Here is a 15,489-nt window from a genome sequence, read left to right on the forward strand (position 1 = left end):
CACAAGTATAAAATAAGAAATTGGAGGTTAACCCTTGATGTTTTAAAAATTATTTTTTCATAGCAAAAAAGGATATTATATTACCCCTTGACATTTTAATTTTATTTCTTCCATGTAATTTTCTGATTTTTAAACTTTTACTCTTTATACATTTTGTAAGTGTGTAAAATGCATCTTGACTATTTTCCACCTCTTTCTTCCTCCCTCCAATATTCTCTGCCTTCCGGTTTGTAGAGTCAAATCCTTGCACCTGTCTGTCTTTCTCATCTGTGGATGAACACGCACAGTCTCTTATTCTTGGCACCTTGAACACCTCATCTCTGCCTTAACTGCTGTATACTTTAATGAAAAGCTTCTCTGATCAAGCAGGAGAGCAGCACAGACCTGTGAATATAAGCATACATGTTTAAAATACAGTTTACAGCATAACCACTTAGCACAACATCAAAAGTTTCTCCTTTACTTATATTGATACGGTTTTACCCATATTTATAGTACTAGACATGAGTTCTTTTTTTTCCCTTAGACTTGTTTATTCAAGTATCCGAAAACACTCTTTCCACTTCCTCCCCTCTTCCCAATACCCTCCCACTCCCCCCACTCCCCCCACTCCCTCTCCTCCTCCCTCACCATTCCCCAGAGCAGTCAGGGTTTCCTGCCCTGTGGGAAATCCAAGTTCCTTCCCCCTCCCTCCAGGTCCAGGAAGGTGAGCATCCAAACAGGCCAGGATCCCAAAAAGCCAGTCCATGCAGACGAAACAAGACCCAGTGCCATTGTCGATGGCTTCTCAGTCTTCATTTGGACCTTGGGGACTCAGTCAGCCCCCATGTCAGCCACACTCAGAGAGTCCGGTTTGATCTCATGCTCGTTCAGTCCCAGTCCAGCTGGCCTTGGTGAGCTCTCATTCAATCAGTCCCCTTGTATCAGTAGGTGAACGCACCCTTCGCGGTCCTGACTTCCAGTGCTCCAATGTGGGTCTCCGTCTCTATCTCCATTCATCGTCAGATGAAGGCCCCCTCTGATTTTGCTTTCCTTGCTCACGATCTCCCTCCCTCTGCTTCTCATTTGGGCCTAGGGAGTTAAGTCCAGTGTTCCAATATGTGTCTCTGTCTCTATCTCCATCCATCGCCAGATGAAGGTTCTGTGGTGATATGCAAAATATTCATCAGTATGGTTATGGGCCAAGGCCAGATCAGGCACCCTCTCCTCTGCTGCCCAGAGTACAATCTGGGAACCTCTCCTTGGGCCTGGGAACCCCTCCAGAATCAAGTCTCTTGCATACCCTAAAATGGCTCCCTTAGTTGAGATATAAACTTCCCTGCTCCCGTAACCATCCTTCCTCTCTCCCCCCTCCCATTCCCCCAATCCATCCCTGATCCTTCCCCCTCTTCACTCTCCCTAACCATCTCCCTGTACTTCCACCCCCCCCCCCCCCCGTGCACCCAAGTTTGCCTGGCAATCTTGCCTACTCCTAATATCCAGGAGGATAACTATATGATTTTCTTCAGGTTCACCTTCTTATTCAGCTTCTCTAGGATCACAAATTATAGACTCAAAGACCTTTAACTATGGCTAGAAACCACTTATGAGTGAGTACATACCATATTCCTCTTTTTGGGTCTGACTTACCTCACTCAGTAAAGCGTTTTCTATTTCCATCCATTTACATGCAAAATTCAAGATGTCCTTGTTTTTTACCGCTGAGTAAAACTCTAATGTGTATATGTTCCACACCTTTTTTAACCATTCTTCTATTGAGGGGCACCTAGGTTGTTTCCAGGTTCTGGCTATTACAAATAATGCAGCTATGAACATAGTTGAACAAATACTTTTGTAGTATGATAGGGCATCTCTTGGGTATATTCCCAAGAGTGGAATTGCTGGGTCCTGAGGGAGGTTGACTCCCAGTTTCCTGAGAAACCTCCACACTGATTTCCACAGTGGCTGCACAAGTTTGCATTCCCACCAACAATGGATGAGTGTTCCCCTCACTCCACATCCTCTCCAGCATAGGCTATCATTGGTGTTTTTGAGTTTAGCTATTCTGACAGGTGTAAGATGGTATCTCAAAGTGGTTTTGATTTGCATTTCCCTGATCGCTAAGGAGGTTGAGCATGTCCTTAAGTGTCTTCTGGCCATTCGAAGTTCATCTGTTGTGAATTCTCTGTTCAGTTCAGTACCCCATTTTTTAATTGGGTTAATTAGAGTTTTAGTGTCTAGTTTCTTGAGTTCTTTGTATATTTTGGAGATCAGACCTTTGTCTGATGAGGGGTTGGTGAAGAGTTCTTAAATACTTATCTTTGTTGTTGAAATGCAAGTTCTTTATATGTTCTGGATACAAGGCTCAATCAGATAAATAAATTAGAAATATCTTTTCCATTTGGTGGGTCTTTTATTTTCATGATGATAATTTCCTTTGCAACAAAACATTTTAGTAGTCATATCTACCCAAGGCCTTCAAATTTATTAAAGAGTATTTTTGACATATTTGGAATCTTGAAAATAGATATGATTCTGAAATTACCTTGTCAGTTTTTACCAAAAAATAGCAGCTGCTATTTTGATAGCATCTGTGTTGGTGTTCTAAATCCTTTTGGGAAGTATTGCCATTCCACAATATTAGTCTTGCAGTTGATGGAGGACAGATATCTAAATACTTATTCATGTGTGTTTTAATTTCTTTCAATGGTGTTTATAGTATCCAGTGTATAAATTTTCTGATTCCTTTTAGACAAGAAATATATAATCTTACAGTACTGGTGATCAAATACAGGGTATTTTGTATGGTTGGCAATTACTTTACCGTAGAACTGTACTCAAACCCTTGTCTTTTGTAAAAAAAAAATATTAAGTATCTTTGTCTTTCTGATAAGAAAATTCAGTTGTATTTTAAATTTTATGTGTGTGTATGCATACATTATTTACATTTATTTACAAGCTACCAAATTTCAAAAAAGATTCTTTTGTCTACAAGATTATGTCTCTGAAAATAGATTTATTTTTTGTTTTCTTTTACAATTCAGATTTATGTTTTTCTTATTTAATATTCCTACCTAGAACTTCTAGCATAATGTTAAATAGAAATAGCTAAAGTGACTGTTTTATCTTGTTCTTGAACTAAAAGAAAGACATGTAATATTCCATCAGATGAGTAAGATGTTAGCCATAGGTTGTTCATGGACTGCCATTCTATTTTGGAAGTAACCCTTTCTTTATGAAAATGGGATGGGTTTGTCAAACAATTTGTCTCTATTAAGTGGCAATAGGTTTCTCCTTAATTAAGATTCATTGTATTGATATTTATATATTAAAAGGCAAAATAACTCAATAATTTGATTACTATGTTAACCCTTTCTACTATATTCAATTAGATAATATTTTGCTGAGTATATATAAATCCTCACCACATGGGGCTTGAGGTATTTTATAGGGCAGAACAAGAAGCTTTTGGGGTGGATGATTCTATCTTCAGATCTGTTCCCCTGCAATCTCAAAAGTTGTAAACATCAATGGAGTGGAGTTGTAATTACCAATGTAGTACATTGCCCTTCTTGTTAGGAGCTTCCTGGCCTTTAACTGTCTTCCGATGTAATATGTATACCAATGTTTCTATACAGAGTTTCTCAGTTCACCTGCCCCACAAGTTCCCTTTTCTGTCCTATAAAACTATCAAGCCCTCCTGCCCCTCAGTACTTAGTCTCTACTCCCACAGAAAGACTATTGTCCTTCATGGTCTGTCTAGTTAAAGCATAATGTATGTATGTTCATAAGGGGACTTGAAATGTTTTTGTTTACCTTGAAAATTTTTGGTTTTGATACTTCCCCATCCATTATTTTCAACTAACGTTTCTTTTGCAGGAAATACATAGACTTTTAGTTTTTATCCACTGTACAAATTTGTGCTTTTTTCCTTAGCAAAATGAACACATGTTTCTTTAGGTAAAGTGAAAAGAGTTCACAAAAGTGTGAGGGTCCACAAGGGAGAAATGTTCTAATTTGTGCCTTTTAGTCAATTAACTATCTATTCACTTACAGATAGATATTTAGGTTCATTCCATAAATCAATCATTCCTTAGTTACTCTGTAATCAAAAGAGTGGTTAATGTATCATTTAAACAAAGTTGTTTAGTTTTCTTTGCAGAAAAGCAATACATACATATTTGTATATGAAATAGAAAAGTATGTAGTTTTCAAAAAGAGGTCTTGTTATTTGCAACATTATGAATGAGCTTGGGTGATATTATGCTAAAAGAAAGAAGCCAGATACAAAGATAGGCCGTGACCTCTTTAATGATCTCAATTAAATCTGAAATGCAAAGTGTCAGATTTGGTCAGAAAAAGTATACTTAACTAATTAAAGCAAAGTAAAGACTCGAGAGTTCCTCAGCAAAAACATGGGATTTTGATTAAAGGAAATAAAGTTCCAATGAGACAGAATGAATAATTTAGGGAGATCTCTTACTATAGTATGGTGACCTAAGCTTAATGTGCTGTCACCCAAAATTGCTAAGGCACTAATATTTAACTGTCTTTCCATAAACAATTATGGGTAAGTTAATTAGCTTGGTTTAATAATTTATATATTGTACATAATATAAATATATGAAAAATTTGGTCATATATACTTTAAGTTGTCAGAGAAATGTTAAAACAATCCATTTGCTTTTAATAAAGCTACTGATAATGTAGGGTATGCAACTACTATTTTTTTATTTTTGGTAATTCAGTGTTTTCAAATAGTATCTTATTTTCAAACAGCTATTTGGGTATATTATTTGATTACCTGTTTTTTCTATTCATTTTTGATATTTAATATTTTAATTGTTTCTTTAGAGGATATATTCAACAACGTCACTTACCAGAGCATATTTCAAAGTAGTACTGGCTTTATTTTAGTGCTATGGAAAAAACATTGCTTCAATATAACTGTTCTATCTTCTATTTATGCTGTTGCAATGCAAACTATGTTTCTTTGGTAGAAGCCTATCAATGTTCTTGAAGAGCCATTGTCATATTTTTTATTCATTGATTTTTATTAGTGTTTTAGGTTATCATACTAGGTATAATGGCTTTCATCCTGACATCTTGATGTGTGTGTGCTAATAATTTGTTCTAATTCAGTACTGTCCCTCACTGCCATTCCTAGTCCTCTGATCCCTCTGAATGGCTTCTTTCCTTTTTCCCAATTTTATAAACTAAATACATAAAAAACACTGCAAATAAAAATACAATTTATATATGTACACACATGTATACATACATATGTGTTTAGGTATATATATATGTATATATATATATGTTTGTATGTGTGGGTATGTGTATGTATATATAGTTTCCTTTATCTCTTTTTAATTGATCCATCTAAAATAATCTACTTGTATAACTATCCATTTTCTTTCTGTTTTAATGGAAGCATTCCCTTTAGTACTTTCCTAAAACAACTTTACTAGCAGTACAATCTTCCCTCTGATATTTATTTGGAAAGATTTTTATTTCAATTTAAGTTTTGACTAGGAGTTTGGCTAGTTATGGAATTTTGAGCTTCTAAGTTTTTTCAATAAAGCAATCTCTTTTTCCATTACCTTTTGGTCTCTAGTAGTCTTAATGATTTCAAGATTTTCTTTTTCCTTTTTTATTTTACTTTCTTTTTCTTTCTTTTCTTTTCTTTCTTTCTTTTTCTTTTCTTCTTTCTTTCTTTTTTTTTTGAGACAACCTTTCTCTGTATAACCCTGCTTGTCCTGTAGACCAAGCTGTCCTCAAAGAAACTCACAGAGATCTACCTGCCTCAGCCTCCTAGTGGTGGGATTAAAGATGTGCACTGCCACTGCCTGGAGATTTTGACAGTTTGACTCTGATGTGTCTTATCATTCTGATATATCATGAGTCTGGTTGAGCTTTATTGATATACAGATGAGTGTTTTTCCATAAAGATTCTAAACATCACATTTGTTATATTTTTACAAATATTCTTTGTTTTCCTCTCTCAACTATTTTTTACAACCTCTTTTCCTTCATTGGTACTATGTTTATTACTGTGACCTTCTTAGATTTGATGTTGATCTGACCCACCCATGGAGGGAATGAACAAAGGACACACACACACAACCTGGGATTAGGTGTGCTATGCACTCTGATGGAGTATCAATAATAGCAGCAGCCCAGAATCTCAGCATGTTTATTTAGTCATCAGAATTTAGGAGGTTAATTTATTTTTTTGCTAGTGAGGTGGTCGGTTTTCGCTAATCTCAGTAGAAGGTCTAAGGTGTAGCAGTATATGGCAGAGCAGTTTCAGGTTGCAGTCATCCTATAGGAGATAGCTATAGAAGATAGTTCCTGAATATGCTCATCAGTCATTTCTAAGCACTTGTACCTGGAACAGGCCAAGGTTCTACCATTCCAGAGTCTGACTTGACTAAGGATTTGGCATGTCTATAGGTCTAAGGAATTGGATCCTTGACTTAACTGTGCTCATTTCAGCAATACACCATTACTAAGAACTGTATATATTTGTTCTTGACACTGTATCATGTACCTAGAGACCCTCTGTTGCCTAATTTTTAATCATCTCTCTTAGCTATTTTGGGTATTCTCAAATATCTTGTCTTCAAGTTCATTGATTATTTCTTGTATCAGTGTATGTCTACTATTGAGCTCTTTTTAGTGAATCTTTAAAATGCTGTACTATCTATAATATTTCTTTAATCTTTTCAGTTCTTGATATTACCCTTTTTATGAGGAATTTCTATCACACTTCCTTTTATTCTTTAGACTTTTTTCAGTTCTTTCAGCATATTTATAATAGTTGACTCACCATAATTATTTTGGTAAGTCTAGCATTTGAATTTCCTCCTAGACATTTTCTATTATGTACCTTTCTGGTATGTTGAACACATTTTACTGTTTCTTTTGTTGTAAAATAACTTTCTGGTGAAAATTTGGCATTGTAAATAGCATAGCTGTTTGAAATGCAGAAAATCAAATTACTACAAGTAGCTTTGATTATTGTATTAGTGACTTTCTAGACAAATTCTGTATTGATAGTTTCTTTGTTGTATGTAGTCAATTACATCTCTCTCGGTCAATTTAGTATTCAGCAAATGGTTGGACAAAGGTTACCCTAAGTTTCCTGAATCAGTTATGTTAGAACATGAGCCTACCCATTTCAGTGGTCATTTCTAAGAGGCTGGATCCCATAGCCTGAAGAGATCATGCCTTCTTCCCTTCATCTCACCGTGGAACAGTTAATCTTGTGCCCTCCCTCCCTCCCTCCTTCCCTCCCTCCCTCCCTCCCTCCCTCCCTCCCTCCCTCCTTCCTTCCCTCTCTCTCTCTCTCTCTCTCTCTCTCTCTCTCTCTCTCTCTCTCTCTCTCTCTCTCTCTCCTGCTGTTGGTTTTACAAATCCTAAGTATGGATTCTAAACAGTACCTGGTATATCCAGGATTCGTGTCATGTAAGCTATGTGAAACCAAATCATTTCCTGCTGCTCCCTAAAAGCTTTTATAAGGCAGTTGTCTTTTTTTTCCCTGGGACTTTCTCTGGACTTACTTGGTGATTTTCTCTAAAGGCCTTTCTCTGGAGCCCACAACACTCTTTCCTAAATTTAATTAAAACATATTTTATTCTATGTGTATTAGAGGTTTTTCATGCGTGTATGTATGTCAGTAAACCACTAGCATGCCTGGAGAGTCTAGAAGAGAATGTCAAATTCTGTAGACCTGGAGTTAGAGAAGGTTGTGAGCCACCTTGTGGATGCTGGGAATAAGAACCCTCTTCTTCTGGAAGAGTGGCTTAACTGTTGAACCAGCTTTCTAACCGAATGTCTCATTCACTTTTGTACAGGCTCTCTTTCTCTCCTTTTCTCTCTTATCCCCATTTCATATGAAATTCCTCTATAGGTTTTAAAATGGTTACTTAGGAACCCAGCCATGTTTGTCTCTCCTATGTATTGTACAATTTTCTGTATAATTCTTTCCCTCCCATCTCAATATCTGATTGTTGTCTTGAGACACTTTCCCTTATGTCATCCCTAGAGTTAAGGCTAATTATCAGTTTCCTTTCACTGACATTTCAGCGATTATATTTGTAGTCATTGAAACCTGTCTTTGATATTCTTGCAAGTAGTTTACAACTTTTATTTTCAATTTCTCATCACTAGGTGCCTTAAATCAGCATCAGCCAGAGTTGAGGGATTATAGCTACTAAGAATTGTACCATAATGCAGATGTATGTGGCAGTCTATGTGACCAGAAACATGCTGTTGTGGCAAAAACAGAAAGCAAGCAAACAAAAATGTTACAGGGACATCACCCCTCTCATATAGACATCATAGATGAAGTTGAGGGTCAGAATAATTTATTTTATGCTGACTCAGAGAGATGTCTCAATAGGTCTGAACAAACATACATAGGTATAGCATATATGTTTCTAGTAATATTTCTGAACCATTCCATCATTGTTGGGTTTAGTCAGCTGTCTTCTGTGACTAAAAGCCATGAAGAGTAGATATGACTATGTTTATAACAGGAAATTCCTGTCTGCAGTCGATCATGTTTACAGAAGCAGATGTTTAGAGCAGAGGTCAGAACACTCTTCTTTTATAGGTGAATTGTAGGCAACTGCTTCTCACCAGGTCACTTCCAGTAACCCTTTCTCAAGAGTGTCTCTGATTTTGTTTCTCTCTTTTTATACCTGTTTAAATATACTTCCTCCTTCACTTCAGAGCTTTGAAAACACTGTATGAATATCTTAGTTATTTAGTTCTTTGCTTTCTAATAGCTTATTTAAACATTAAATGACAAGGGAACTCATGTTCTTGTGATACTCAGTTCTCTCGCTCTCTGAATCACATATAAAAGTATGCCTTATATGTTTTTCAACCAGTTGCCAGGCAGAACCAAAAGCATAATCCATATGAATGTGTTTTCTAGAGATCTCCACACCCACACTTCTCTTTTCTTTGGATGTTAGTTCTAATTGTTGTTACAGCTACCGTAATTGCAGACCACAAAACAGTTTAGGTGGATGAGAGTGAGGAAAATGCCATGACGGCTTTTAGACATTAAGCAAGATTCCTGATATATTAAATTTTTGTTAAGGCTTCGATAATTTCTAAGTAACTGGAAAAGTTAATTTTAATGAATTTTGTCATTTATTTTTGTGCAAAAGAGGAGTTGGAGATTCTTGATATATTGTTCTTGAAATACTGTTGTATTATGTTCTTAATTTCCTTAAAATTCCAATAATGGCCATCATATAGCTTGCTGTTGATGTTTCCTAAAAGTGCTTATAATTCTCCATGGTTTAATCATGTTGCTTGAAATTAAAATAACCTGTATTTTAAGATTTGTTTTTATTTTTCCTAACAATAGAGTATTGATTGCGTTTGCTTTTTCTTTAGAATGTGATTTGTTCATTTGTTCCACATCAAATTGGAATATTTAAAGTGAAGCAAGTGATCGAGATTATCGGCCCAGTGGTAGATGAAAATTTACGGTCTTTGTCAATGAAACCATTTCATTATATACATTTAGAATTCAACAGCACTTGCAAAGCTTACACTAAGAAAGTCGGGGTGAAAATTAATCCTGGTATGTTATTATATTAGTTTTGCACAACTCTGATGTGATTGTTGTTGTTAATATAAGAGTATATGTATCAAACAGGGTAAAAAACAAGTACTGTTTTTAAAACATCTATCAAAGTCACCTAAAAGGCCTGTTCAAATACAGGTCTTATATTCTAGTACTGATTATTAAGTAGTTCTCTGTCTATAATAAAGATTTACATTTCTGTAAATGTAAATTTACATATTTTCAGTAGATATTGTGCTGATATTTTGAGATATTTTATACAGATGCTCAAATTTTTAATGGTTTCTATGTTGTATTCTTTCTATAATTTTGTTGAATTTTAATGTAAACTAGTTTTGAATATATCCAGATTTTCTTTGTGCTACAGTTTCATCCAGTCATATATAATGTTTTATTAATTATACCATGTGAACTTGCTTATTTATATTTGTCTTTAGCTGAAAAATACCTTTCACTTTCATATGGATTAATTTAAATCTTCAAATTAGCATGCTTATTGTTATGCATACAATTTATTAATATTTGTTATTTGCTAAATTATTTTGCATAGACCCCTGTATTTTATTAAGTCATTTGTATTTTCTTAATGTGCTTGAAAATTTAGCATGTTAAAATCAATTACCTAGTATTCTATTGCTGTTAAAAGATACCATGACCATGGCAACTTTAATGAAAGAAAGCATTTAATTGGGGCTTTCTTACAGTTTCAGAGGTTTAGTCTATTATTATCATGGGAGAAACCATGATTGTATGCAGGTAGACATGGTGATGGAGAAGGAACTGAGAGTTCTACATGTGGATTGGCAGACAGAAGGGAGAGAGAGAGAGAAACATTGGACTTGGCATGAGCGTTTGAAATCGCAAAGCTCACTACCAGTGACATACTTCTTTCAATAAGAACACACCTACTTTAAGACCATACCCCCAATCTCTGTCAATAGTATCACTCCGTAGTGACCAAATATTTAAATCTATGATCCTATGAGAGCCATTCTTATTCAAATCATTACACCAGTTAACTAGTATATGAAATAATCCTTGACTAATTCTTGGAAATGTACAATACAAAGACTAAATACCAACTTACTTTTCAATTTTATTAAAGGTATATCCCCTTTGATCAGTAATCCCACAAGACAGTTTGTGATCAAAGATTCAGAGAAAAAGGATGATCGTCCACCTGTAGCAGCAATGCTCCAGTCAGCCTTGACAAACCTTCATAATCATCACTCCAGTGATGTGTCACTGAAGGGTGCACTGATTGCCTTTCCTAATGACAGAGCTGCAAGTATCAGGTGTGAAGACCACCATGAACAATTCAGGTAAAATGTAATATTAATAAATTAAAATTCAAAAGACATAATATCCAGGATAATGTGCAGAGATCTGACAAGATCCTGATATTAGAAAATAAAAGAAAGCTACTGGAGGCAGTAATCAGAATGAAATTATGTTCGTCCTTTTGTATGTGGAGAACAATGGCTGTTGAATGTTAGTGTTTGCCTTATCTAACTTTTTATACACTCTGCTGTGTACTAGTGAGGCAATTGCTGGCATACAAAATAGTTTTAAAAATTATATTAAGAATATCAATATGTAAACGATAGAAATAATTACTGTTGGTATTATAATTAGACTCCAAAATAATTATATTTTTAGTATAATTATAAGTTTGAATTTATCTGAATAAAACACTTTAACTTGTAAGACACTGATTAACTGTTGTCATTGTCCTTGTTTTCTCACCGCAGAGGCATATTTCTAGTAACTCCTCCCCACTTGATCTAAAACTTCTCAGGTTTAAGTTCATAAGGAATGTTTAAGCTACAATTTAAATTCATCATAACTCAAGGACATTGCTAAGTTAAAGGTGGCAAATACATGACTTTCTGGACCTCAAGATTTTAATATATTCTAAGTAAACAAGGGTTATTTTATGCCAATATGTATGCTAACAGTAGACTAACTAAATTTAATAATAGCCCCGTACTTTTTCTACTTTCTTATTTTTTGGTGGGTATCATTAAGATCATTTAATTTTGTGTCGACATTCCTACATTACCATTTGATTCTTCATTCTTTGCTATCTATAAAAGAAAAATTCTATGACATTTACTGACTTTTCCTGTTATTTTAATTTATGAATTCCTTTCACATCTATCTTTCTTTTCTTTGTTTCTGTTTGATTAGTACCATAAAAACAGAACTATAAAAAAACATTCTGACATTTAAAATTGTTATGCATTATGAAAATGCAATTGTATGTTTTCTTCTGGTTCGTTACATTGCCTCCAGTATCCTGAGTTGATTGCTTCTGGAAACATTTTTGACTTTTCTATGAACCTATTTTCCTATGCAAAGTTACATTTCAATTTCATTTTAACAATTTGATTCTGTGTCTATAGATTAGATCATAAAAATTAACAGAAAAATAAACTTTGCCATTCCTATTATTTAATAGTTATATTTAATTCTCTCAATAGAGAGTTTTTTTACCTTATCAAATCTAGTAATTTTATCAATTAAATGTTAAAAAAGAAACCACAGAAATTTTATTCTAGTGCATTCACTTTTTGCTAAGAATTAAAATTACTATTTTGTTCTTATGCATTTAACCCTTTCAGTTTTTGAGACAAAACAATGTAGAGAATTTTGTTCATTGCAATATCCCTTCTGCTCATAACAGTGTTAAGAATACAGGTGAATATTGGGTTAATTTTTTCTGGGAGGACTTAAATAAATGCCAATTTATTCCAGATAGTGCTTTAGAAATAGAAAAAAGTAATTCCTTCAAAGTTCAAATTTATGACCAAATCAGTGAGTTTGTTAGACTTATTTTCAGAGCACTGTGGAGGGGTTACTTAACAATAAGTGTGCATGATTGAAAAATAGCTAAATCACTGCAAAAGGTGACTGCAACATGGATAAATGTCATCATGAAAGTTGTATCATAGAGCCCCCTTTTCATTCAACCTTCCATTAGCTTTTCCCAAGGTTACTTGCATCTGGAGGAGCACAGGAGTAAGTAATTGCTGTAGTCCCAGTTGAGGGTCCTATGGTCCTTCTCTCCTTCTACTACTAGGCTATGAACAACTTCATTACCATATTGATAGATCTAGCTATCACTATACTGTTCTGCTCAATTACTTGTTATACGTACCAGGAATAGGTAATTTCTACTCTAAAATGTTAATTGGCTGATCATGTTATATCTGGAAATAAAATATCCATATAACATAGACATCTCAGTAAGTTGTTTTTTAATAAATAAGAGAAATGATTTAGTTACATAATAAATTTTGTTTATTACATATTGAAAAAAATAGTGCTTACTCCAAGCTACAGAAATAATTCTATATGCTTAGTGAACTCCAGAGTTTAAGGAAATGGTTGTTAGAACAACAAAGTAATCCCTCCTAAAAAGGAGCCAACAGAAAATTTTCCTTCAGAATGATCTTTATTAGAAGAGAGAGCCTCCTGATCACTGACGGTCAGGATCTGGACTTGAAATGGGAAACCATGAGAAGAGATATAGGACTTTGTTTCTTAATGGCAGAGGCCTACCATTCAGTTTCAGAGAACAAAGAGGATTCCTGTCATTTAGAGGTTTTTAGCTGGTGAACAAGTTCATATCATGCAGTTTATCTTAGCCTAGCCTCAGCTTTGGCATGGGTATCATCATACACCTCTTTTGCAACTAAATGTGGGAGTTTCTGTTTGGCTATAGCACAGAATGATCTTTTAGCAGTTCTGTCTCATAGTGCCACAGTGCTTTTTCCATGATTTTAATTTCTGGGCGGGAGCAAATGGTACATAGACGTTATATAATCTATGTTTAGTGAAAAGATTCACTATTCTCTATTTCTTCTAATTCTGGTCATAATTCTAAAAAGATGTATACATTATACACATATATGTGTATAACATACACATGCATGTATATAATAATATAACACACATGCAACACATATGCACATAGGTATATCTCACCCTTATCCTCTTTTGCAATGATGTCTTTGTATACCATAGGATATGCATTTTATCGTACTCACCATGTAATGCACTCTACTTAATATTGAAATTGACCAGTAGGTACTTGGTATATTCTAATCAAATGTGTGTGTGTGTGTGTGTATTTAAACATGATATGTTGTTCACCTTGTAGAACAATTTTCACAAAGATGCCAAGGCATGTCTATGTGGACCCTGATTATGAATACAATGATTTGGAAAAATTGGAAAGGAAAATACATCAAGATTACTACACAGACTATATTAAAAATTTAAGAATTGCACGCCTACAGAAAGAAGCACGGAGGTAAAGATAGTTTTTCCAGCAATGTGCCTAAAGACCAGATTTGCTTTTCTTCTTAAATTGATTATTTGAATATAAATTTCGGGAGTACAATACAATGTAATTAAAGAATTTATGAAGGGTAATGTGAAATTTTAGGACATCTATACAATGTATTTGGTTTAAATCAGTGTAACTAATGCTTCCTCAATTTTCTTGTCATTACTTTGCTTTTAGTGCTTTGTGTTCCTACTTACTAGTCTTCACATCTTTTTAGCATTACTTATATTTTGTCTTTTTAATAATAGCCATTTCAGTGACATGGGCTGATAATCTATGTCAGCTTGATTCTTGATTTTCTGGTGACTGAAGACACTGAGCTTTAGAAAATAAATTTTATTCGCCATTGACTTTCTTTCTTTTAGAAGTATACATTCATTTCATTTCATTTGTACACAATGCAATTTGATTATTGAGTGGGCTGTTATTAAGCTTTTTAGTTATGTGTGTATTCTGAATACATCTCTTTTCAAATGAAAAATTTGCATATTTTCCCCATTGCAAGAGTGATTTCTACCTTTTATCATCTTTATTTTGCAGTAGTTTCTTAGCTGGATAAAGTGCCATTTGTCTGGGCTTTGAGTGTTTATCAAAAAACTAGTACAAAAAAATCAAATCTGAAGTTCATTTTATGTTTGTATTGATTATTATGGTTTAAATTTATTCTCCATGCTAATATTAAATTTGTTTCTTTATGCCTTAGTTTCATTTTCATTTTGAGTTCTTTTAGTGGCATTTCAATATATATTAAAGGCAAAACATTTAGCTACTTTAGTCATAGTAACTTTTAGTAGCTTCCTATTTGCAGTTTTCTTAGGTAGTTTTTGCTAGAAGTGAATCCTGAGGTAGGGATTTTATTGTATTTGATTCACTAAAGCATATTCCCAAGGAAAGCTGTGTAGGATGTAGGAATCAGAACATAACAAGGGAAGAATTGATGTATTTCAAATAAAGTTTGTACTCAGCCTGATGCCAACATTTTTTGAAGATAAATGATATCATTGTTTCTATCTTGAACCAAAAAGGCTTTTCCCTTTGGTCCAAACCACTGTGATCTGTTTTTTGAGTGTGACAAAAAAAATAGGGGTGGCTGTAGCTTCTTCTATGAGCTGTTGAAGAAGCATAGAGGCCACTTAGTGGAGGAAAGCATCTTTCAAATTAGTATGCCAATTCAGTTAAATGGATATGGATAAGCCTATAACAGTGTTTTTCATGGAGGACATTTGCGCTTATTATTGTATTTTGTGAACAACTTTTTCTCAATCAGTAATCATTATTATTATTATTTTATCATCCTCATTATTTTAATAGGGAACGCAAGTTTTCAGTAAATGAAGTAGATATAGGCATGCTGCCATCATCTGGTCTAAAGTCACCATCATTATCTCAATCAGAAATAGAAGAGATACCTTCATCTTTAAAGGCTTCTTCCCTCAGAGCTAAAAGATTGCTAAGCACCAAGAAAATAGCATCCAGGGAGACAGAATCTCTGCAGAGAAAGGCATGTGCATGTCTTCAAATTTGTTCTGTCATGAGAATTCTAAAA

At 34.3% G+C, this 15,489-nt stretch overlaps 1 protein-coding gene across 1 annotated transcript in view; it reads left to right on the forward strand.

Moving 5' to 3' along the window:
- Positions 1 to 15,489, forward strand: part of Cfap47 (cilia and flagella associated protein 47) — a 274,541-nt gene that overhangs the window by 16,808 nt on the left and 242,244 nt on the right. The window contains exons 9-12 of the mRNA XM_048427634.3: positions 9,397 to 9,586; positions 10,695 to 10,911; positions 13,755 to 13,907; positions 15,255 to 15,444. Coding sequence (XP_048283591.3) covers positions 9,397 to 9,586; positions 10,695 to 10,911; positions 13,755 to 13,907; positions 15,255 to 15,444 — 750 coding nt within the window. The remainder of the gene's footprint in view (positions 1 to 9,396; positions 9,587 to 10,694; positions 10,912 to 13,754; positions 13,908 to 15,254; positions 15,445 to 15,489) is intronic.

Source organism: Myodes glareolus, chromosome X (assembly GCF_982192425.1).
Source record: "Myodes glareolus chromosome X, mMyoGla1.1, whole genome shotgun sequence".
In the NCBI taxonomy this organism is placed as follows: domain Eukaryota; kingdom Metazoa; phylum Chordata; class Mammalia; order Rodentia; family Cricetidae; genus Myodes; species Myodes glareolus.